Source organism: Pseudopipra pipra, chromosome 7 (assembly GCF_036250125.1).
Source record: "Pseudopipra pipra isolate bDixPip1 chromosome 7, bDixPip1.hap1, whole genome shotgun sequence".
Lineage (NCBI taxonomy): Eukaryota > Metazoa > Chordata > Aves > Passeriformes > Pipridae > Pseudopipra > Pseudopipra pipra.
This window is the reverse complement of record NC_087555.1, coordinates 38,976,641-39,000,605: the sequence shown is the minus strand read 5'-3', so window position 1 is coordinate 39,000,605 and position 23,965 is coordinate 38,976,641. Positions and strand designations below refer to the sequence as shown.

General features: G+C 47.0%; 1 protein-coding gene across 3 annotated transcripts in view; it reads right to left on the bottom strand.

Moving 5' to 3' along the window:
* GALNT13 (polypeptide N-acetylgalactosaminyltransferase 13) overlaps positions 1-23,759 on the bottom strand; it is a 67,509-nt gene extending 43,750 nt beyond the window's left edge. For 2 of the 3 annotated variants that reach the window (XM_064661753.1, XM_064661755.1), the window contains exons 1-4: positions 23,726-23,759; positions 14,784-14,883; positions 13,770-14,019; positions 1,939-2,107 (exon numbers count right to left, since the gene is read on the bottom strand). In XM_064661753.1, coding sequence (XP_064517823.1) covers positions 1,939-2,107; positions 13,770-14,019; positions 14,784-14,786 — 422 coding nt within the window. In that variant the 5' untranslated portion in view covers positions 14,787-14,883; positions 23,726-23,759. Of the gene's footprint in view, positions 1-1,938; positions 2,108-13,769; positions 14,020-14,783; positions 14,884-23,333; positions 23,647-23,725 lie in introns of those variants that run through there. The other variant, XM_064661754.1, reaches the window with a different exon arrangement.
* Positions 23,760-23,965: the final 206 nt, after the last annotated feature.

The window sequence follows — 23,965 nt, the reverse complement described above, 5'->3', positions numbered from 1 at the left end:
AAAATCATATTCTTCCTTAAGAGCAAACCATTATAAATTGGCTTTTGGGACAATTTGATACTCCCTAAAGACAGAGGATGTACAGAAAGCTTCTGTCTGAGGAGGAAAATGGGGAAATTATTTTTCTCAATGCTTTCTGTCCTTTCACCAGAGAAGACAAAAGTTCTTTTCATCAGGAAAATGCATTTAGACACATTTCCCTCAGTGTTAAACAGCCCTTCTCCCTCCAGCTGAGCACAACCAGTCACTGAGGTGAATATTCCCGTTCTCCTTCTGTTCTTTGTGGGCATTTGGGAATAAAATCCAGGCAAAAAAGCATTAATTTCATTTAAAATCTCATGGGAACCTGAAGGATTTCATTTCAATCAAAGCTTAATAAGCAAGACTTGAGCCAAGTGACAATTCAGTTCAAAAAACCAAAGTAATGGGACATTTTACAAGACCTGATCACTTGTGTGTAAGTGATTAATTTTGCTTTTATTTATCACAATTTCTATTGGTTATAAACTGCTATACCTATAAATCAGATCAGGAGATTTACAGAACAGGGGAAAAAAGGAAAACAGGGCAAAAAATTAACTGGAAAAAGATAAAATCCAATAAACACAAGGTTTCTATAACAGTTCCATAAGGAAAAAAATCCCACCTCTAAAAATCTACTTCCAAAAGCAGGAAGTTTGGATAATGCTCCACACATGAAATTCCAGTTGGAGATTCTCTGGAAAATGTCCTGTTATGCAAAAGTTTTCCTCTGCAAATTCCACTAAAAATAATTCAATGGACTTGGGGAAACTCCCCCTCAAGCTCTGCCACAGCCCCCAAGTCACCACACCCAAACTTCAGGCTTCCCTCACAAATTCTAAGGTACTAAAATTAAAAATCAAAGTAAAAAACCCTCCAAGCCCCCTTCAGTTTTTCAATCACTGCAAAAAGCCTTGATAGATGTTCCAGAAAATGCCTATGGACAAAAGGAAAGGAAAGCCACATCCTGCAGGTAGATTTTGGCATTGGCAGCATTTTCTCTCTATCAGCTGTAAAATGTCAATTTTTAACAGCTGACAGCAGAGCTCTGGAAATTTGTAAAGCAGACATTGATGTTTTTATCTTTTCAAAGCCTCGGGAATAAAGTTTTCCCTGAAGATCAAAATATTTAAATTATTCCAGGTGATAAGAGGCACAAGAGGGTGTTTTGTTACGGAGAAGTGAAGGTTCCAGGGAGAGCTTAGAGCCTAAAGGGGCTCCAGGAGAGCTGGAGAGGGACTGGGGACAAGGGAGGGACAGGACATGGGAAGGGGAGGGGAGGGGAGGGGAGGTTTGGGAAGAGAAGAGAAGAAGGGAAGGTTTGGGAAAGGAAGGGAAGGTTGGGAAGGTTTGGGAAAGGAAAGGAAGGTTGGGAAGGTTTGGGAAAGGAAAGGAAGGTTGGGAAGGTTTGGGAAAGGAAGGGAAGGTTTGGGAAAGGAAGGGAAGGTTTGGGAAGAGAACAAAGGAAGGTTTGGGAAGGGAAGGTTTGAGAAAGGAAGGGAAGGTTTGGAAGGTTTGGAAGAGAAGAGAAGAAGGGAGGGTTTGGGAAAGGAAGGTTTGGGAAAGGAAGAGAAGAGAAGGTTTGGGAAGAGAGAAGAGAAGGGAAGGTTAGGGAAGGGAAGGGAAGCTGTGAAAAACAGATATATGTTCACAGATACATGTTCCCACTGCCAGAGGGCAGGGAGAGATGGGATATTGGGAAGGAATTCCTGGCTGGGAGGGTGGGGAGGCCCTGGCCCAGGTTGGGCAGAGAAGCTGTGGCTGCCCCTGGATCCCTGGAAGTGTCCAAGGCCAGGCTGGACGGGGCTTGGAGCAACCTGGGCTGGTGGAAGGTGTCCCTGCCCGTGGCAGGGGGTTGGAAGGGGATGATTCCCAACGTCCCTTCCCCCCCAGCCCATTCCATGCCCTCGGACTCACCCGTCCAGCCGCACGTCGGGCAGGCTGCGGTTCAGGGCGATCAGGTCACTGGCCATCAGGTTGAACTGGTTGATCTTAAACAGCTCCTTCATCTTCTCCTGCTCGTCCTTGGGGATGAGCACAGCCTTTCCCATCTCTCCTGGCCCTTCCTGGTTCCGGGAAATAACGGCTGCAACACAAACAGCAAAAAGCCACTTCCAGCTGGGCGGTGTCGGATTTGTCCGGCGGGGTTTGGGGTTCAACAAGGAATGCTAAAAAACCAATAAAAACACACATTTTCACTGCTCCACTGGGAGGTTTTCTCTCCCTCCAGATCCAACACCTGGTTTTACTCTGAGATGATTAAACCCCCCAGATTTGTTCGCCTGCAGCTCTTGGCCGTAATCACAACAACAATAAATGACAATTCCCAAGAGATTTCCAGCAGGATGGCAGAGCCCAGCACTAGAAGCTGTGCTGGGAGAACCTGCAGACAGAAAACGTTTGGAAATCACTTCTGTGGACCCTGGAAACACCTGAAGAACATGTATATTAATCGAATTTTAACCAATCCCTTCTGTTTTTTATTCAGTTTTAATTCCCAGGCATGTAACAGCACAAGCCCATCCTGGTAAATAATTAAACAATCTTCAGTGACAGAGAGGAAATTATAATATTCCAACCCTACAGAGGGTCTTTTACATCTTATTAGAGATTATTTTGGGGAAATATTTGTATTTTGAATTTTAAGGAAAACCACAGTATCACCTCATACAAGCACAGGAAAATGAACAAGATACATCCTGCCTTTTTAGGGAACAGTAGAGGGAAAGAAAGGAAAAATCCCATGTGCAGAAATAATTATAATATTCCCTCCCAGCAGCACTTCCAAATGGTTTGGGCTGTAAGATGAATTCTCTGAGATAAAATTCTGTCTGGTTTGTTAAAATAAATAAATTTTAATAAATTTTAATAAAATAAATTTTAATATTATTCTATTAATGTTATAGATAATTTTGTATACTTATGTTGATTGTATTAATAAATAACAAGTTAATTATTTAATATTTATATATATATATATACATAAATTTTTTTAAATGACCTTAAGTAGCAGTGCAGTCACAAATTCCAGTCCCAGCTCCAGGTGAGAGGGATCAGCAGCTCTGCTCAGACATGGAAAGAGGGATGCTGCCAACCCCAACCCATGTTAACCCCCGAGCCCCTCATCCCAAGGGAATCCCATTGGATACAACAGTCCCTGGAGTCCCCACGTTAAGATTCCGGGTCTATCCCAAAGCAGTTCCATCTTTGCTGTAATCACAGCAGAAGTGAGGAATTCCTTGCTGTTGCAGCACACCCAGGCGTTGCTCCTGATCCAGGGGAAGGATAAAATCCATGAATGAGTGTGGAATGACTTCTGACCGCCCCAGGTTCCCGGGGCGTTCCCATCCCGGCTCAGGGATGCGCAGGGATGGGATGGGATGCACAGGGATGGGATGCACAGGGATGGAGCCCCAGCCCTGCCCTCTGTGCCCCACTCCATGTGCAGGGTTATCGGGGTTATTCCCGGCTCTCAACCAAAGGGCAGCTCCTGCAGGAGAAGGATAAGGGAGAAAAACCAACATTTGGGGTGAAAAAGCGACAAAAACCCTGCAAGGACCGTAAATCCTTGGATCTGCCCGGCGTGTTTGGGCAGCAGCCCCCGGGCAGTGCCTGTGCTGAATTGTTAAACAAATTGAAGGCTTTGAAACCTATCGAGCTTGGCTTTTTTCCCCCTCTCTTTATCTCGAATTCCGTGCTCTCTATTCCCCACTGCCCCGCAGACCTGGCGCTTGCACCGAGCCCTTGGGAGGGGCTGTTTGCATTTCCAAAGGAGCTCCATCGGGGCTGACAGATGATGAAAAACGGCTGCAGGCAGAAAGCTGGAAAAGCAGCGTTTCCATTCCTCGTGGGCACCCCTGGAGTCGGCTCCCTGCTCCCGTGGGCTCCGGGATGGGCAGCAGGAGAGGAGCTGCTCGGCCCTGGCCTTGCAGGTAAAGCTGCTTCTGGTGCATGGATTTGCTTTTAAATAATAAAAACAGGCACTCTTCCAAAATATTTGCAATTCCCTTCAGCACTTTAAAGAGGAGAAGTGCTGAATCACTGCTCCCTGGTGCAACTAGTGCATGGAATTAAGGGAGATGCCTCCTTGGCAAAGTGGGAAGTGTGTGCAGCTCCCCCTGGAATTGCACAGGGGGTACAAGGTGTACAGCTCCTTGCAGGGACTACTTTGGTTTCAAACCCATGAAAAATCAGCCCAGAAGAAGAGTTTGCCTGCAAAGTAAAACAGCCTTGTTTGCTTTGCTAGGAATTCATGGCTTTCCCAGGATCCTGGACTGGTTTGGGTGGGAAGGGACGTTAAAGCCCATCCAGTGCCACCCCCTGCCATGGGCAGGGACACCTTCCACCAGGTTGCTCCAAGCCCCATCCAACCTGGCCTTGGACACTTCCAGGGATTCAGGAGCAGCCACAGTTTCTCTGGGCAACCTGTGCCAGGGCCTCCCCACCTTCACCATCAACAATTTCTTCCCCAATAATTTGTTGCCATAAACTCCACACAGAATCCAATAAAAGTCAAGGATCGATTTGCCATTTCCATGATGGATCTCTGCTGCTCAGAACTCCACACGGCCTCATCTTAATCCAAAACATAAAGAATTCTAGTTTTAATTATACAGCAGCGATAAATCCTGTAAAGTTGTCATAAACATCATTAAATAGATCATTTACTTCACAGTGTTTCTCAACACAAGAGTGCCAGGATTCCACAAAAAGAGTTGCTTTTCAATACTAAAGCATCAGCACTTGTAACTTCTGCCAGAAATAAGACATTTTTAGCATTTCTGGTACACATGTTGTCTGGAGACAGCCCAGCCCACGCTGCCTCTGCTCCCAGTAGCCTCGAGGCAGAACAGCTGAAGGGGTGCAAGGAGGTCTGGAGTGAGAGAATAAACTGAGCTGCAGAGTTCCAAAAAACCACCCTTTGGGAGGGATGGGAAATTTTTTTAAGGGATAGTGGCTGGTGTTTTTGAGAGAAGATGTGAAAGGAGGCACCTTCTCATCCAAAAAATGCAGCAGCTCTTATGTTTTTGTAGGAAAAGCAGCGTGTCACAGCCCCAGGGCAGTGCCTGTCACACCTCCAGGGCTGGGGCAGGGAAGGGAAGGAGCTGGGAAGGGGCTGGAGCAGCAGGAGGGGCTGAGGGAGCTGGGGGGGCTCAGCCTGGAGAAAAGGAGGCTCAGGGGGGACCTTCTGGCTCTGCAACCCCCTGACAGGAGGGGGGAGCCAGGGGGGGGTCGGGCTCTGCTCCCAGGGAACAAGGGACAGGAGGAGAGGGAACGGCCTCAGGCTGTGCCAGGGGAGGCTCAGGTTGGACACCAGGAGGAATTTCTCCTGGAAAGGGTGGTCAGGCCTAGGCAGGGGCTGCCCAGGGAGGTTTGGAGTGCCCACCCTGGAGGTGTCCCAGGAAGGCCTGGCTGTGGCACTCAGTGCTCTGGGCTGGGGGACAAGGGGGGCATCGGGCACAGGGGGGGACTGGATGATCCTGGAGGGCTTTGCCAACCCCAGTGATTCTGGGATTCTAAAGCTCAGTAAAACCTCTTTCCAGCCCAGCACGAGGTCTGTGGGCAAACAGCCGCCTGCGCTGGGAGGATCCATAAATCTGTTTGTTCCTGGGAGAGGTGCTGTGGGGGTGGGACGTCTCCTCTGCTCCACAGCAGCTCCACGAGGCTGCCACGGATGAGAGAATTGGCAATTTGGGAAAGCATTAACTAAATTAATGGATGTGTTCTCATCATCATTATGGCACCAGGGCTAAAGATTAAAAGACTTTAAATTAAACAAATTTGAAGGTATCAGCTCCACAAAGTGCAGCAGCAAGGAACTGCCACACAGCAAGGAGAGTCATTACTCCTGGTCCCCAAAAAGAACACATTTAAGAACAAACATTTGCAACACAAGGGCTGAAATACTGCCTGGAGCTGTGATATCCAGGGAATTCCACACAGGGATATAGAAATCGTGCACTAACAGGCTCAAATTCCTCCCACAGCACGACAGAGCCGTGGACACTGGGGTTGCAAGGTTTCAGAATAGCAACAAAACACAGAAGTTGTCAATTAAATTCAAATTAATTTAGATATTTGTTTCATCAGGAGGGTAGCATTTTCCTCCTCACAAGAGCCAGGAAGATTCCCAAGCATTCCTTAAACTGCTCCCTAATTTACCAATTCTCACAGCTCCTCTTGCAGTGCTCGGCCCAAACCAGGGGAACAGCAAAATGCAAACTGGAATGGTGTTCCCTGGATCCCAGTCCTTCCCAGCTGCAGCCATGGACACCACGCATGTGGCTGCCTTTCTTTCTGGGGAAAAAAAATAAGTTTAATCCCATTCATAAATCCCAAACTCATGGAATGGTTTGGGTGGGAAGGGATGATAAAGATCAGCTCATCCCACCCCCTGCCATGGGCAGGGACACCTTCCACCAGCCCAGGTTGCTCCAGTCTGGCCTTGGACACTTCCAGGGATCCAGGGGCAGCCACAGCTTCTCTGGGCAACCTGGGCCAGGGCAGTGTAATTGCTGCTGGGAATTACTGTACCAAGGAGACCTGCAAGGAGGGGCAGGATCAGGCACTCAGGGACAGTTTGGAGCTCCCAGCTCTGTGTTCTCAGCTTCCTGCTGCTTTTTCTAGTCCAAATTTTTATACCACAGCCGTGGAAAAGGAAGGGAAAAACCTTCCTGAAGGATCCCACCTGGTTCTGTCATTTTTGATGGGAAATCAACTCATGAATTTCTCTGAAAATCCCCCAAAACAAGCAGGTGACCCCCCACTGGGGGCTCTAAATGTGTGCCCAGGAACTCAGAAACAAACCTTCAACCTGCAGCCTCAGACAACCAACCAGCAGAGTTTAAGTGAATCTCCAGACCGAGTTCATCTTCCAAAATACCCAGGAATTAAGGTTTTGCAGGATTAGTTTCCCATCTGAAAGGATCCACGTTTATCACCCTCACTGGTGTCCCTGCCCACGGCAGGGGCTGGAATGAGATGGGCTTGAAGGTCCCTTCCCACCCAAACCACCCTGGGATTCGGGCATTTTAGAACATTTAAAGGATATTTTTATTATTTTTCATTATTCCTTGTACCCTGGAGCAGCACAAACAAACAATAAACCAAGGGAGGTTTAGCTCAGAGTTAATTTGAGGGGCACAACCTCCTTGTGGGGAAGGAGTTTTTTTCCCTGAGACTGATCCTGCCCTCATCCCATAAAATTTAACACGAGATAAATCACATTTCTGTTGCATCCTCTGCCTTGTCTTATTTGTGGTTCACAACTCTGAAGGGTTTTTTTTGTTTTATCTTTTTTTTTTTAATACACCCTCAGAGTGTCACAGCAACTTCTGTATCTACAGAAAGTCCCAAACATTCCCTAAAGAAAATTATTTCAGGAATAACCATTTAATTAAAGCTGACACAAGCAGCAGTTTAAAGGCAGTTGAAGAAATCCCCATTGTAGCAGTGGCATAATACTTTCCTTAAACACAATCATCTTCAAAACCCCCCAAAAGTAACAATTAACATATAAAAAACCACTTTGTGCATTTTCTGTAAGGAATATTTTACCTACAGGTAGACTCAGGAGTCCTAGAAATTGTCAACACACAGTGAAAAAATTAAAAATACTTGAACCACTGAAACAAAAGGAAAAAAAAAAGAATATTTAAAATTCTGACCAAACAGAATTGTCACTCTGGAGGGTTTTTTGGGGATGTATAGAAATGCCTCCAGCACCCTTAAAATGAAAGAACAAAGGGATTCTTGAAGTATAGCAAATACAATATATAAATATCAAGGCTTTTTACACAGCACATCTCTCAATTCCATTGTCTTGTCATGTCACATTTAAGGATTAAAGTGCCAACCCCTCTGGAATGCTCAGATCCCTCCACAATGGACACCCTGGATACAGGATCCTGGAGGAAATTCAACTCACTGCTCCACTGAAATGTTTATCCAGGATCCACATCTTCCCCCTCCCAAGGGAACCAGAGCTCTGAGAAGTCAGAACACCCAAAAAAAGCCACCAAAAGCCTCTTCCCAGCCCAGCTTTGCCCAGTGGAGCTACTGGTGGGCTGCTCCTTCACGGAGCCAACTCCAGAACTGTCCAGGGATGACATCAGCCCCAACAGGAGGGCAGGTTCAGGGTGGATATTAGGGAATGTTTTTCATGGGAAGGGTTGGAAGGGGCTGCCCAGGGCAGAGGTGGAATCCCCATCCCTGGAGATGTTCCAAAACCTGTGGATGTGGCACCTGGGAAGGTGGTTCAGTGGAGACCGTGGGGTTGGATTTGATGAGCTGAAAGGTCCTTTCCAACCTCAACAATTCCCTGATTCCATAACTCACTGAAAGAAACATGTCCCAGTGCCACCACACGTGTCCCAGCAGGGAGAACCACCCAGGTCCCCGTGGTTTGACAGAACAAGCTCCACAAAAACACCTCAAGCACGGGACAAAAAAACACCTCTGGATGAGCAGGAGACTCGGCCCCCCCACCAAACCAGCCCCTGCCAAAGCCACAGCACATCCCACCCGGCATCACAGCCTCCACCAAGGAGCAAAATGAGGCAAATTGCCATTTTTATGGAGTTTTAAAACTGGAAAAATGCAACACAGTTAAATTTTAAGACCGCCAGAAGTGGAACAAAGTGCTGAACCCACGAGCACCAGGCCCCAAAAAGCCCTGTTTAAACTCCTGATTTCCACTGGAGGAGCAGAGGAGGGAGATTGGAGCTCCATAAAGGCCGAAACAAGAGAATTTAACAGGTTCAATTACTCCTAAACCGTGAAAGACTGACAAGTTTTTATTACAAAGGGCTCTTATCACTTAATGGGGAAAAGGCTTTGCTGACTGAATTTCTGTTTGGTTTTCAGATCTCAGAGTTACACAGAGAACACTGTGCTGGTAATTCAGCAGGATTCTCTTGGTGCCTGGGACACCTCCAGCTGAATTCCCTGGATAATTCCACAGGATGTGCTGCCCATGGGCTGTAAGGTCCCTTCCAAGCCAGACCATGCCCTGGTTCTGTGGTTTTGGAGATCTCCCTGGTTTGGGGGGTAGTTGGTGGGTCTTTTATGGCTTTGGGCTTCATTTCAGTTCCTTGTCAGTCCCCAAACACTTTTATTGCCCTCAGAGGAGCCAGGACCACCCAACCCAAGCAGAGAACCTGATCCCCTGAGCAGCTCCACGAGACAAACCTGGACAAAACAGCTGGAGAGGGAGCTGGGACAAGGCATGGAGGGACAGGACACAGGGAATGGCTTAAAACCAACAAGGGCAGGGTTAGATGGGATATTGGGAAGGAATTCCTGGCTGGGAGGGTGGGGAGGCCCTGGCACAGGTTGCCCAGAGAAGCTGTGGCTGCCCCTGGATCCCTGGAAGTGTCCAAGGCCGGGTTGGAGCAACCTGGGCTGGTGGAAGGTGTCCCTGCCCATGGCAGGGGTTTGGAATGGGATGATCCTGAATGTCCCTCCCAACCCAAACCATGCTGGGATTCCACAATTTCTCAATTTATCCACTTGCACCAGAATTGCCAAACTAGTTTATATTGAGATTCCTTTCCAGAAACAAATTTGGGTAACTTTTTGTGGATTTGAAGAGGCCACTCCTCTGTGCTGCTGAGAGAACAGGGTACCCCAGGCTCCTCTGGGGGGAAACACTTTGCAGAGCTCTGGGGAAAAGTCACTTTTCTCCTACTCAGCCAAAAATATTCCTTTTCCAAAGCACTCCTGCGGCTTTTTTTTTTGCACAGCCCTGGACTGAGGAAGGAGCAGCTGGAGGGAGGAAATTCCTGTCACAGCCTCCCACCAGGATCGATCCTCTCAAGATTCCAACCAGCCCAACACAGACATGACCTCCCTCCAAACACAGAGGGGGAACAGGGGCTGGGACAGCCATGGAATTATGGAATGGGTTGGGTTGGAAGGGACCTTAAAGCCCATCTGATCCCACCCCCTTCCTTCCCAACACCTTCCACCAGACCAGGTGGGGTCTAGAACAGAACCTGCTGCACCAAAAACCCTCTGATTTCATCTAAAAAAAATTTACAAGGGAAGAGAAGGAAAGGAAACGTTGGGAAGATACACTTGGAATTGTAAGGGCAGGAATGGAGCGATTCAGGAGTTAAACACTTCCAGCATTTCCAGCTTTGATCCAGTCCTGACAATAAAGTCACGAAATACAATGCAAAAGGATGGATTTTCACACCACAAAATTGTATTATCCTTTAATTAAATTGAGACTGAGAGTGAAAGAAGCTTCAGATAAGGCAAGGCAGACAATTAGGGAAGGGACCAATACACAAGGAATAATTAATGGGATGTGTGAAATGAACTTGTGTTCAATCTGCAGGTGCTGATCCCTCAGTGTGGGGGTAAAACAGGGAAGGATATAAAGGATACCAATCTCCCCAGCTGCAGCACAGCAAAGCACCCTTTTAAATTAAAAAAAATCCAGGAATTTAATATAAAACATGCAAAAACATTGTCCATGTGACAGTATTTTATCTCACAGAAGGGTGGGGGATGCTCAAGAGAAAAAGTAAAATTAAATAAGTAACAAAGCCCAACTGCTTATGCCCTTCTCCCTTCAAATGTGACCTGCTGGCTAAAATTAACAATATTTTGTTCATACCTTCAGGATAGACCCACATGAGTCTCTCACACAACAATTTATTCCAAAACATCAACCAAAAAGCTAAAAAGAATCATTATAAAGTCCTCAACGTACCGAGTAGGGGGGGAAAAGTCATATTTCAACAACTGATCTGACAGCTGGAAGTTTCCAGCCAGCTTTAAAAGCCACACTCTGCACTCAAGTGAGCCCATTGCTGGCAAAATAATCTCAATTTTGCCAGCACTGTGCCATTTTTCTGTCCCCCTGTGCAGCTGAAAAGCCCTGCTGATGCCTCCCAACATTCCTGGGGCTGTGCCAGTGAGCAAAGGTTTAAAACATCCACTGAACAATTCCCCTGGAGCCCAAACCCACAGCCCAGCCCAGCTCAGAACGCTGGGCCCGGGCACAAAACTGTATAAAAATATAAAAATAATGCTGAAATGAGCTGTAAAAAAAAAATAAAAAAGCTGAAATTAATTTTCATGCTTCAAACCTGAATTTTTTTTATTGCAACCACTTGTTAGAACAAGAACCTTGTGCTTTGCACTTGTAAGTTTAAAAGATTTCCTCAGTATTAATGGGAATTTAGGAAACAATATTGCTCCAGGAAGGAATATCTCTGTGTGCTGGAAAAACAGGACAGTTTCTGGCTGGAGCTTTTTTTTTTTTACTTTTCTATTTGCTTTTCGTATTTATTTTTTCTCTTCAAAATTTTCTATTTAATTTTTTTATTTATTTTTCTATTCAAAATTTTCTATTTACTTTTTATATTTATTTTGATATTCAAAATTTTCTATTTACTTTTAATATTTACATTTCTATATTTACTTTTCTATTTACTTTTTATATTTATTTTTTATATTTAAAATTTTCTATTTGCTTTTTATATTAATTTTTTTATATTTACATTTCTCTATTTACTTTTTATATTTATTTTTTCTCTTCAACATTTTATATTTACTTTTTACGTTTACATTTCCACATTTACTTTTCTGTTTCCTTTTTATATTTTTTTTTTTTTATATTCCAAATTTTCTCACTGGGTTCAAACCAGTGAGCCCACAAGGGCCAGGATGTGATCACCTCCATATTATCAACATGCAAATATATTATAATATATATATATTATAACATCCATTGATTATATTGAAATTTGCCCTCACACTAATTAATTAATTAATCACATTTTCTTTACAGTTACTGGTTCAATCACGGCCCACACTCCTCGTAGGATTATTCAGAGAGCAAGATTTTACTTCTCCCAGCTTAATATTTTATATAATATTTTCTATTTTCCATTCTAAATATTATATTTTCTACTTTCTATTCTAAATATCATATTTTCTACTTTCTATTCTAAATATCATATTTTCTATTTTCTATTCTAAATATTATATTTTCTATTTTCTATTCTAAATATTATATTTTCTACTTTCTATTCTAAATATTATATTTTCTACTTTCTATTCTAAATATTATATTTTCTATTTTCTATTATAAATATTATATTTTCTATTTTCTATTATAAATATTATATTTTCTATTTTCTATTATAAATATAAATTAAATTTTTTTGGCAAAAAACTGCCAAAATCTGCCAAAAAAACCCCAGTTTTCCAAACAGAAAACACTTGGTTTAACCAGCATTTTGAATTTGAAATTCAAGTTTTCTGTCACCAAGTACTTCAAATTCCTCAGTCGGGAATGAATCCTTCCTCTCTAATTATTAATTAAATGGCTCCAAATTACCGCAAGAACTTAAATTTCCATTCCTGTATCGATTCTTTTCGTGTCTCGTTTAACAGCCCGTAATTTTCTGTTTCCAGCTCACCCACACCCTCAATTGGGGCCATTCCGAGCCCATAAATGAACTGTTAACGAGACAAAGGTGACGGTTCTTTGTCCGCAGGTGCTTTAAAACAGCTCCTTAAATTTAAACCACATTTTTAACTCCTGAAGTCAAACAAAAAATGTTTCTCCGGGAGAAAGAAAGGAAGGCATTTCGGTAAATCTCTGTTAAACAAAATGAAAAATTATTCCGGGTTTTTTAAATTTCCAGTGACTACTTAATATTTATATTTACAATTTTATATTCACAATTTCATAGTTACTTTTTACATTTACTTTTTCTATTTACGTTTTTATATTTATTTTTTCTATTTACATTTTTATATTTACTTTTTCTGTTTACGTTTTTCTATATATTTTTTCTATTTACGTTTTTCTATATATTTTTTCTTTTTACTTTTTATTTCCACAGTTTTCTTTTTACTTTTTATATCCACAGTTTTTTATTTACTTTTTATATCCACCATTCTATATTTACTTTTTCTATTTCCATTTTTATATATACTTTTTATATTTACTTTTTATATTCACGTTTTTCTATTTACTTTTTATATCCACGGTTTTATATTTCCTTTTTAAATTCACAATTTTTTATTTACTTCTTATATCCACCATTTTATATTTACTTTTTCTATTTACATTTTTATATTCACGTTTTTATATTTACTTTTTACATTCACGTTTTTATATTTACTTTTTACATTCACGTTTTTATATTTACTTTTCATATCCACCATTTTATATTTACTTTTTAAATTCACAACTTTTTATTTACTTTTTATATCCACAATTTTATATCCACTTTTTCTATTTACGTTTTTATATTTACTTTTTCTATTTACACTTTTATATTCGCGTTTTTATATTTCCCTCATATTCACAATTTTATATTTGCTTTTTATATTCACGGTTTTATATTTCCTTTTCATATTCACCTTTTTTATTTACCTTTTATATTCACAATTTTTTATTTCCTTTTTATACTCACCTTTTTTATTTACCATTTGTATTCACCATTTTATATTCACAGTTTTATATTTATTTTTACATTTCACAGAAACAAACCCAGTAACATTTCAACACTGAACTGGCCATTTGAGCCCCTCCCAACCCAACCCATCCCACCACACACCAAGACAACCCAAGCTGCTGAGAAACCACCCAGGCAGCACAGGAACTACTTCAAGCCCCGGGGTTTTTTCGACTTGAAAACTCATTCAGATAAAAATTCCTAAAGCCAAATACTTAGAGAAAATAAATGTATTTGTTTCCGAGGTGCTGGAGGGACACTCACCCCGGAGGGCGGGCAGCAGGGACCTCTCCTTCTTGTCATCGCACTTGTTGCACTCGCTGAAGTAGAGCAGCAGGAACACGTCCAGCAGCACCCACAGCAGGGACGTGGCCAGAACCACCTTGCAGTAGATGAACCTCCTCATCCTCTGCCGGGATCGGGCTCCGGAGCCGGGAAACACCGGGAAGGGGAGGGATGAAGGATCACAGAGCCACGGAGAAAACCCGCCCCGGGAGCGGGGATGGGATCCCCTCTGCAAGGGAAAGAAAACCAACACCCGGTCACAACCACTGCTCATTGCCTTATTGGACATTAGCTTATATTAACACATGAATTTGCAGTTCCCTCAGTGTGTTTATAATGCTGTTTTAGATCTCTGAACACCACAAGCAAGCTCATTTTTATCTTGCCAAAAACCATTTTGGCCACCGCCTGGCCATGACCTCGTAAAGGGACAGTGAGTCCCTCACAGACACGGTTCAGCTCTTGCCTGAAAGAGCAAACTGAGGCAAAGAAAGGGAAGGGTGAGGCCTCCATGGCTGATTCTCCCAGGGCTGGAGCCCCCCTGGATTCCTCTGGAGGAGAGAAGGCTCCAGGGAGAGCTGAGAGCCCCTTGCAGGGCCTAAAGGGGCTCCAGGAGAGCTGGAGAGGGACTGGGGACAAGGGATGGAGGGACAGGACACAGGGAAGGGCTTCCCACTGCCAGAGGGCAGGGAGAGATGGGATATTGGGAAGGAATTGCTGGCTGGGAGGGTGGGGAGGCCCTGGCCCAGGTTGGGCAGAGAAGCTGTGGCTGCCCCTGGATCCCTGGAAGTGTCCAAGGCCAGGTTGGACAGGGCTTGGAGCAATCTGGGCTGGTGGAAGGTGTCCCTGCCCATGGCAGGGGTTGAGACTGGATGGGCTTTAATGTCCCTTCCAACTCAAACCAGTCTGGGATTCTCTGCTCTCTACCCTGGTGGCAATTTGTGTTCAGTAATTAAAATTTAATTAATGACTGTAATCAAACCTCCCACTCACCATCACAACCTGCACTCCAGGCCAGCACTGGGAGTCCTGCCCCGGCCATGCTCCCAAAGCACCCCCTCAGCACTCAACTGCTGGATAATTTTCCAAGTGCCTATAAAAGAAAACATTAAAAGCAATTTTCATGGACCCCTGAGGTTGGAAAAGCCCTCCCAGCCCATGGATCCCCCCTGTGCCCGATGCCCCCCTTGTCCCCCAGCCCAGAGCACTGAGTGCCACGGCCAGGCCTTCCTGGGACACCTCCAGGGTGGGCACTCCAAACCTCCCTGGGCAGCCCCTGCCAAGGCCTGACCACCCTTTCCAGGAAGGAATCCCTTACCCATTACAGTTTTCCATCCTGCCTCTGAACCCCTCAGCTCTCCCACCCAGCAGCATCACAACTGGCAGATTTACATTTTACATTACTTTGTAATTCCAGCTCATCTGAGCCAGTGGGGTGGAAGAGCTGGAATGATTTAAATGAAGTTTTTAAAATTATTCTCGAAGCATTATTGTGCTGTGTCCTCATTAATAACATTTTCCATCTGTCCTCAATATCAACACAACCAATGTCCCTCCCTGCTAAGAGATTCCCAGCAGTTGATTTAGAATTTCAGGGCACAGAAATTGGTGTTTCAGGGGAGCAAAATTCATTTCCACGCTGGTCAGCGGGAACAGTTTCGTTACAGGAAGGGAATTGTAAAGGGAAAACCCACATTGCCCAGGAAAAGCTGCCCCTGGATCCCTGGAAGTGTCCAAGGGCAGGTTGGAGCAACCTGGGCTGGTGGAAGGTGTCCCTGCCCATGGCACGGGGTGGCACTGGATGGGCTTTAATGTCCCTTCCCACCCAAACCATCCCAGGATTTTGTGGTTCTATAACAAAATCCCCTTTCCAGACCTCAGAAGAGATGAAGCTTCTCAAAGACCACGTTTACTGTAAGTAAAATACAGAATAACAAGGTTCCCAGGAAGAGGAGGAAGACAAAAATGCTGAGGTTTTCACCCACCACTTCCAAGAATAAAGCTAATTTTTCAAACATTATCTTGCAGCAGAGCAGCGAGGGAAACTCCTGCCCCCAACCCCTGCAGTCTGGCAGTGTTAGAAGCAGTAAAAGCAGGTTTTTATAGCAGAAAACAGGATGCAAATTTTAGAAATCATCTGCACTGCCAGCCTTTCCCAAAACTGCCACAATAAACTGCTGTGGTAGGACAATGTTATGGAGGCTGAGAATGCAAGGTCTGAATAAGGGGCAGAGCTGGAGATGTAAAACCTTGACTTGCTTTTCTCATTTACTAAAAAAAAAAAACAAAACCACTTCTCTGCAGCTACAATTTGGTAAAACAAAGCAATTGTTCAGCATTTCTTGTCGTGAGTCCCCACATGGCCCCTGTTCATTCCCCACCAGCCGGGCCAGGCACGGAATGAACAATATTTAATTTTCCCAGGGGCTCGAAGCCACAACATCCATCACCACTCCATCCAGCCGCCTCCAAAGCTCTTAATTCACTTTCACGGCACCTCTGAGAGACAAAATAAACATTGATCCGACAAAAACCCCTCAATTCCTGAGCCAGAATTTTCAGCGCTGCCAGTCTCACTTTTTTAGTGAAATCTTGGGTAATTCCAGGCTCTTTTCCAGACTGATGGGGTGTCCCCCCAAAGCCTTCCCTTCTCCAGGCTGAACAATCCCAGTTCTCCCAGCAGAGCAGCTCCAGCCCTCAGCCCATCTCTGTGGCCTCCCCTGGACTCCAACAGGTCAAAGTCCTCCCCTTCCCAAATGGCCACTTTCTGTAAATCAGGATCAGCACATCCTTGAACAGCCCCTTAATCTCTTGCCACTCTTAGGACTCGACAGGAATTAAGTGTCCTAATCCCTGAGCCAGCCAGAAATAAGCTGTTTGCAGAAATTCCTCACGGAAAACCAGGAGAACTGCCCAATTTCTCACCCAGCTCTTCCTGATTCAGCACAGCAGCACAGCTGGAGTCCGAGTCCAGCTGCATCCTACAACTGTGATTACATCTCCCAAATTAATATCAAAACTATTTCATCTCATCTCCAAAAACCTGTGAGACTGAAACCTGTGCTGGCCATCTGTGCTCCCAGGGACACCAAACTCACTGATGGCATCTGGATGCATGGATAAGGAAGGATCCAAAGCCCAAACTATTAGTATGGGAGGATGGTTTCAAACCTAAATAGGCCAATTTTTTTATGGAATGAAACAAAACAGAGCTGAACATCACTTTTCAAGCCAACGTTGCTCTTAATGCCACCTTAAAAGCTTAATGAAAGACTTCCAGAAGCTGGGCCTGATAAAAACATGGCTTAATATAACATTTGTGATAGGCAAATGTGGGGAGGAATTCCACACCTCCTTCCTCTGCCAGATGTGGCCACATCTGCCTGCATCAGCTGCTGCCAGCAAGCTGCTGTGCAGCATCAGCCAGCAGTTGCCTGGCAACCGAGGGGCTGCTCCTGTGGGGACCAGGCTCCCAAAAACCCTCCCAGGCTGCTCCCCTGGGGATCAGGCTGCCCAAAATCCCTCCCAGGCTGTTCCTCTGGGGACCAGGCTCTCCCAGAATCCCTCCCAGGCTGTTCCTCTGGGGACCAGGCTGCCCAAAATCCCTCCCAGGCTGTTCCTCTGGGGACCAGGCTCTCCCAGAATCCCTCCCAGGCTGTTCCTCTGGGGACCAGGCTCTCCCAGAATCCCTCCCAGGCTGTTCCTTTGGGACCAGGCTGCCCAAAATCCCTCCCAGGCTGTTCCTCTGGGGACCAGGCTCTCCCAAAATCCCTCCCAGGCTGCTCCCCTAGGGGCCAGGCTCCCCAGAATCACTCCCAGGCTCTTCTCCTGGGGACCAGGTTCCCAAGAATCCCTCCCAGGCTGCTCCCCTGGGGACCAGGCTCCCCAGAATCCCTCCCAGGCTGCCCAGTGGCTCCCCAGTTTCCCCATCAGTCACCAGAGGCAGTGGAAGTGGGGCCCCCAGCCTGGCTTTCCCAGCTGCAGGCAGGTTTGGGAATTGCTCTCAGGGAGGGGAGGGGAGTTGTTTTTCCTGCTGTCCCAGGCTCCTCCAGCCTCTCCCAGAGCTGAGCCTGCAGGTCCCAACAGCCCCCTGGGACCAGCTGGATGTGCTGGGCAGTGCCAAGGGGGATCACAGGGCACCAGGAATCCTGCAGCATTCCAAAGCCTCTCAAAGGACAAGGACAAGGACAAGGAGACCCAGTCACGCTTAAAAGTTTCACTCCAACCACCAGGATGGTGACAGTGGAAGAGGAGATGAAGACAACCCAAAATAGGCCCTGGTGACGCCTGTGCCAGCTTTCTCAGGGGACAAGAGACACAGCTGTGACCCAAAGCACAGCAGGGCTCTCCCTGCAGCTCAGCAGCACCTCATGCTAAGCAAATCAAAAACGTTCCTGGAAATCTGTTGTTATTTGTACCGCTGGTTTCCAAAACAGGTTTGGTGAAACATCACATTAAACATCACCTACAGCTCCACGGAGACCTTCCCCAGGACCTCTGCACGGCACCAACCACAGAGGGAACAACTCCTGCTCCTCCTCTCGGCCTTTACATCCCTCGAGAAGTATCGAGGGGAAAAATTACGCAACGGGAGGGGGCAGAACACTGCCTTGGCTGAGGTTTTGGGGGCAGGTTTTCAGTGCTGTCAGCAGCCTTCGGCTCATCAGAGGGAGGAGGGAGCGGATTTTCCAGAGGAAATTTCCTGCCTTTTCATTATTTAACTGAGGCGTGCTGCGTTTTCCAAGGAATCTCCTATTTGTCATGCGGACCATTCTTTTAACGGATGTGACTTAACACCTCCTTCAGCGCTGAAATCCATCCCGCCTGACGCGTCCGGGCGGTACGAGCGCCTCATTCACAGCCTCGAGCGCTCCTTTCGCACACCCTCCGAAGGATTTAGGAACGGGAACCTCGGGATGGCCGCAGCCACTGCTCTGGCACGGACCACGAGAGCCCTGGGGATGAGAATTCCAGCTCGTTTTGTGAGCCGGTTAATCGGACATTGAATTCCAGCTGATGCAGCGCTGGGTGTTAATGAACCCCCAGCTCGGGGGAGCGGCAGAACACCGGATTTTTAAGGAATAAATGCAACTGAGGAGGGAGAGCCTCCCCAAAACCCCCCAGCGAGGAGTGCTGGAGGCTTTCCGAGCTGAGCCTGGAGCTCATCTGCTCCGTCACAGCCGTTCCATCAGCCTGGGACACAGAGGGGTCAGGAGCTGAGCACCCGCCGCGGGACTTTGCTGGAAGAAATTCCCATCGGGAAAGAGAAGCGGTCACAAATGTATTTTTTACCACTCAAGGGAGGCAGAGCAGAGCTCAGCTCGCCTGAATTCCAAGATTCCCAGCCTTCACCTCTGATAAATCAAAGGATGAGCGTGGCTGCTCCTCGTGGTTGTCCCTGTGATTCACTGCAGCTCCCCGACAACAACAACAACATCCAAGTGTCAGTCACAGAGAGATCTGGCCAGGAGGGTTTGCAGCTCTCTCTTTCTAAACACACCTCAATTTTTAAATAGTGCATTTAAAGCTGTATCCTGCCTACAGAAATCTTCTGGCCAGCTGGGTCTAACCAAAGCTGACTACACACCACACCTCCAAAAACCACATTTAATACCATGAGCAGCTTATTAATTCATGTACAGCTGTCAGAAGAACTCCCAGTGTTAGAACTGTCAAACTCCAAGATCGACACGGGAACTCTTTCAGTAAGGAAGAAAAAGAAGGAGAAAATAGAAATTAGGCACCTCTAGTCAGAGCCACCCAGTGTTTTGTGCTTTAAGAATTAGTTTCTCTCCCTCTCTCCTTTCCTGAAATAGGCTGCTTGACATTTGATAACAGACCTATTCTTCACTTCAAAATGCATTTCCGTGACTCAGAAATTAAAGTGGAAAAGACTAATTAATTCATCCAAGTGCTCTGCGATGAAAGCCCCCCCTGTGCTTTGTGCTGCTTTGTTCGGGCCATGCCAAGCACCAGCTTCTCCCCCAAACAGAGCCCTCAAAGCACCACATCCCCCCGAGGCAGACAGGAAGAGCTTCTGTGTTCAGAGCCACCTCCCTGTCACTTATCCTGCACAGGATGGCCAATTTGGGAAGAACTGCTCTGGGTTTACCCCTCCTTTAAGTCCTTGCCTTCAGGCACCAACCTTGTCCTAAAGCAGGTTGTTCTACCAATATGTTGGCACAAAGCACCAAAAACTTAAAATCAACTAAAAATAAAGATTGAAAAAGCCCCACAAACCTTAAAAGAACATTGTAGGCTCATGGAATGGTTTGAGTTGAAAGAGATATTAAGGTTTGTCCTGTTCCAGCCCCCCTGCCATGGGCAGGGACACCTTCCACTAGCTCAGGTTGCTCCAAGCCCTGTCCAACCTGGCCTTGGACACTTCCAGGGATCCAGGGGCAGCCACAGCTTCTCTGCAAGAACTCAAGTGTTGGCAATTCACTCTGATATCCCCAGGGGCTATAACATATCAGCAGCTCAAAGTCCTCCTCCCATCCCTTTTTCCAGGTTCTTCCCCAAGGCACAGCCCACCTGACAAGGGACACAAGCACACTGGAGACCTTTGGTCATCAACCTCCCAGATTTTTCCCTGCCAGCCAGACTTGGTATGTCCTCCAGCCTCCCTCTCCTCCCCCTCCCCAGGTGAGGCAGGTATTTATCCCCCTCCAAGCTGCTGCAGGGCCTCCCCACAGGTAATTAGCAGCTGAACCTGACTGTAATTATCTGCTTTCAGATGGTGGGTGCTCTCCCACATACCTGGGAAATTAAAAGAAAGGAGTGTTGAGTGGCACTGACAGCCTGACAAGTCCCACCCAGGAGGAGTTTTCCAGCTCATCAAACAGGAAGAAAATGCTGGAGCAAGCCAGGTAGTGATCCAAGGACTGGGAAACACTACAGGGCAGTGGGCACGGCCCCAAGGCTGCCAGAGCTCCAGGAGGGTTTGGAAACACTCTGAGGGACAGGGGGGGATTGTTGGGGTGTCTGTGCAGGGCCAGGGGTTGGACTGGATGGTCCTTGTGGGGCCCTTCCAGCTCAGGATTGTGGGACAAGTAGCAGAGGAAGGACACAGCCAAGCAGCCTCCGTGTGCCAGAGGATTTCCCCACGGATCTGTGACAAATGTGTGGCTTGGCAGGAACCCCCAGCACGGACACCATGGGGATGAGGGACCACTCCTTGTCAACATCACACCAAAAACTACCTGACCACTCCCATTGCACCAGTGCCACTGACAAATCAGGGAATCCTTGAGGTTGGAAAAGACCTTTAAGATCATGAAGCCCAACCATCAACCAGCACCGTGTTCACCACTGACCCCTGTCCCCAAGTGCCACATCCACGTGGCTTTGAAATCCCTCCAGGGGTGGGGACTCCAAACCTCCCTGGGCAGCTGTGCCAGGGCTGGACAACCCTATCCATGAAGGAATTTTCCCTAATACCCAACCTGAAACTTCCCTGATGCAACTTGAGGCCAATTCCTTTTGTCCCACCACTTGTTCCCTGGGAGCAGGGACCCTCCCCCGGCTCCCCCCTCCTGTCAGGGGGTTGCAGAGCCAGAAGGTCCCCCCTGAGCCTCCTTTTCTCCAGGCTGAGCCCCCCCAGCTCCCTCAGCTGCTCCTCATCACACTTTGTGCTCCATGGACAAAAATCATTATTCCCTCACTTCTTCCAGCCCAACAGAACAAATCTGGGAAAAAAATCCCAAAGCTTCTGAGCACTAAAAAGGCCGTTTGTACAATCAATAACTTATCACATCACACTCCCTCTAACTTAAAACTGGTCATCACAAAAGAAGTAGAATAGGCACAGTCAAATCCTTTTGTAGTTTCCACTCATCTCCAAGTTTTTGAAGGGCAGACTTGTTAGAAGTGACCAGCTCTCGCTATGTTGGGTTTAAAAATGAGACAAAAAGAAATCTTAAACATATTTTCCTGTTCTCATAAAAGTGATGTGCAGCCACCTGGAACTCAATTCTCCCCTGTTTTCAGGCAAAATATTCCCTTGGATTCACCTGCTGGTGTACAAAACCCCCTGGAACTGTGTCTCACATAGAAAAATATGCCAAGTTTTCCTAGTTTCTTATTTCCAGAGCAATTCTGCTTTTCTTTTCGGGCCTTAATTGTTGTGTCACCCAAAGGTGGGGTTTGGTCATTCCTACCATATTTTGCCCCACCCCAAAACAAACCCCCATTCCCACAGACAAACCAGTCCTAAGCTTTTGCCTGTAAGGTTGATAAGGAAGGTTTTTACACTTTATTCTCCCCAAGGAATGGGGTTTTTGGGGTACAGATGGCGGGAACAGCTCTGTCACCTCCCCTTCCCGAAGAAGCAGAGCTGTTTCTGGGGTAGGTGGGAGGAGGGTGTGAAGAGCCACAAACCCCAGAGCCTGTGGGCTGATTTCCTGCCTCCAGTCCCTCTCCCGGGCAGGAAAAGCAGTTATTTACACTCAGATTTTCTTCAAGCTCATCCACAGTCCAACAGGAGGGTGGAATTCCACCCTGTTCCCTGAGCATCAGTGCCTGCTGCCAGCACAGACACCTCTGGGAACTCACAAACACGGATCCCTCGGGTGTGAACACAAAGGTAGGAGACACAGCAGATAAATTGTTTCTCAGAGCACTATTTCTGAGGAGAAATCACTTCTAAACCTCCAAAACCCAACCCCAGTGCAATCCAAATCGATGCCGTGTTACAATCAGTTCAACTCCATCCAAACCCACTTTTTATACCAAAATACTAATAAAATCCAAAAGGTTTTGTAGTAACAGGCCTGGCTAAAAAAAAAATCACCGCGAGATAAAGCACCACTTTTCAAGTTATGCCGAATTTTTTAGCCCTTCTCAGCATCACCTTTTTTGGTTTTACTGACAGTTTTACAGAACACCAAGACCACAGATGTGCAGGAGAGGAAAATCAAAACAGGCTTGAAAACCACGAGCTTTTAAGGCCTCATCTCTCTCCTCAAAGTCCAGCAGCCAGCAAGCAGTTAAAATAATCTTTGCCTCCTGCTCTCCTCTGCATCATCCCGAGCCTGCCTTAATCTCCCATTAATCTTTCCTCCCGCTATTTCCAGCGCCCAAAGAATTATTCAGCCCGTTATTTTGCAACAAAGAAGAAACAGCAGCGGCTCTGACAGTTCTTTTCTCTTTGCTGTTTCACACTGATGAAATTTCTTAGCAAAGGCTGTAAAATAAACTTTATTTGCCCTCAGCTCGGAAGAAGCGTTTACCCGATCCTCGGGAAAACAGTTGGGAAATCCCAGCTTCAAAATTTTTTTAGGAAAACCCCCAGCTTCGAGCAGCTGTGCCAAATCCCATTTACACCGGTTTATATCCACGCAGGAGGAATAGCAGCGGGCAGTGAAATCCTCCCGGTGTTCCGAGCCGGCAGCGGGTGCTTCCTGCTCTGTGTGAGCGCTGGGAAAAACGGGAACGAGCCGGGCTGAGCGGCTTCCAGGGAAACCTACGGCTGGAACCGGCAGCAAAAAACGCTATTCCACGGAAACCTAGGGCAGCCCAAAACATTATTCCAGGAAAACCTACGCTTGAAATCCACAGCCCCAAACGTTGCTCCGTCCCTACCACACGCAGCCTCTGTCCGTGGCTTTCCAGGGATATTTCGGTCCTTCCCGGTAGCCTCGAGCAGCGGAGACGGTGTCTGTTCCTCGGGGAGATCCCGGGCAAATCCCCGCGCGCCAGGGCTGGGATTCAATCCCGGCTTGTCACACATCGCGCTCCGGGTCAGGCTTATCCCCGATTAACAACCCCCGCGGGGAGCGGCAGGAAAGGCAGCGGGACCAGGGCGGGGGGAGCGCCAGGAGCATCGCTCCTCCAGCCGCTCCCGGCGGCTCCCCGGCTCCGGCGGTCCCTCCAAACCCCCTGGAAGGGGAAAGGAGCCGGGTCTCGTCCCGTCCCGCACCCCCCGCCCCGCTTACCTGCGGCGGAGCCCCGAGCTCGGCTCCCTGTGCCCAGGGCTCGGCTCCCCCTGCCCGGGGCTCTGTCCCTGTGCCCAGGGCTCGGCTCCCCCTGCCCGGGGCTCTGTCCCCGTGCCCGGGGCTCTGTCCCCGTGCCCGGGGCTCTGTCCCCGTGCCCGGGGCTCAGCGCGGAGCCGCCGCCCGCCTCCCCCGCATGGCCGGGAATGTGCGGGGGGAGCGCGGCGGGAGCGCAGCCCCGGG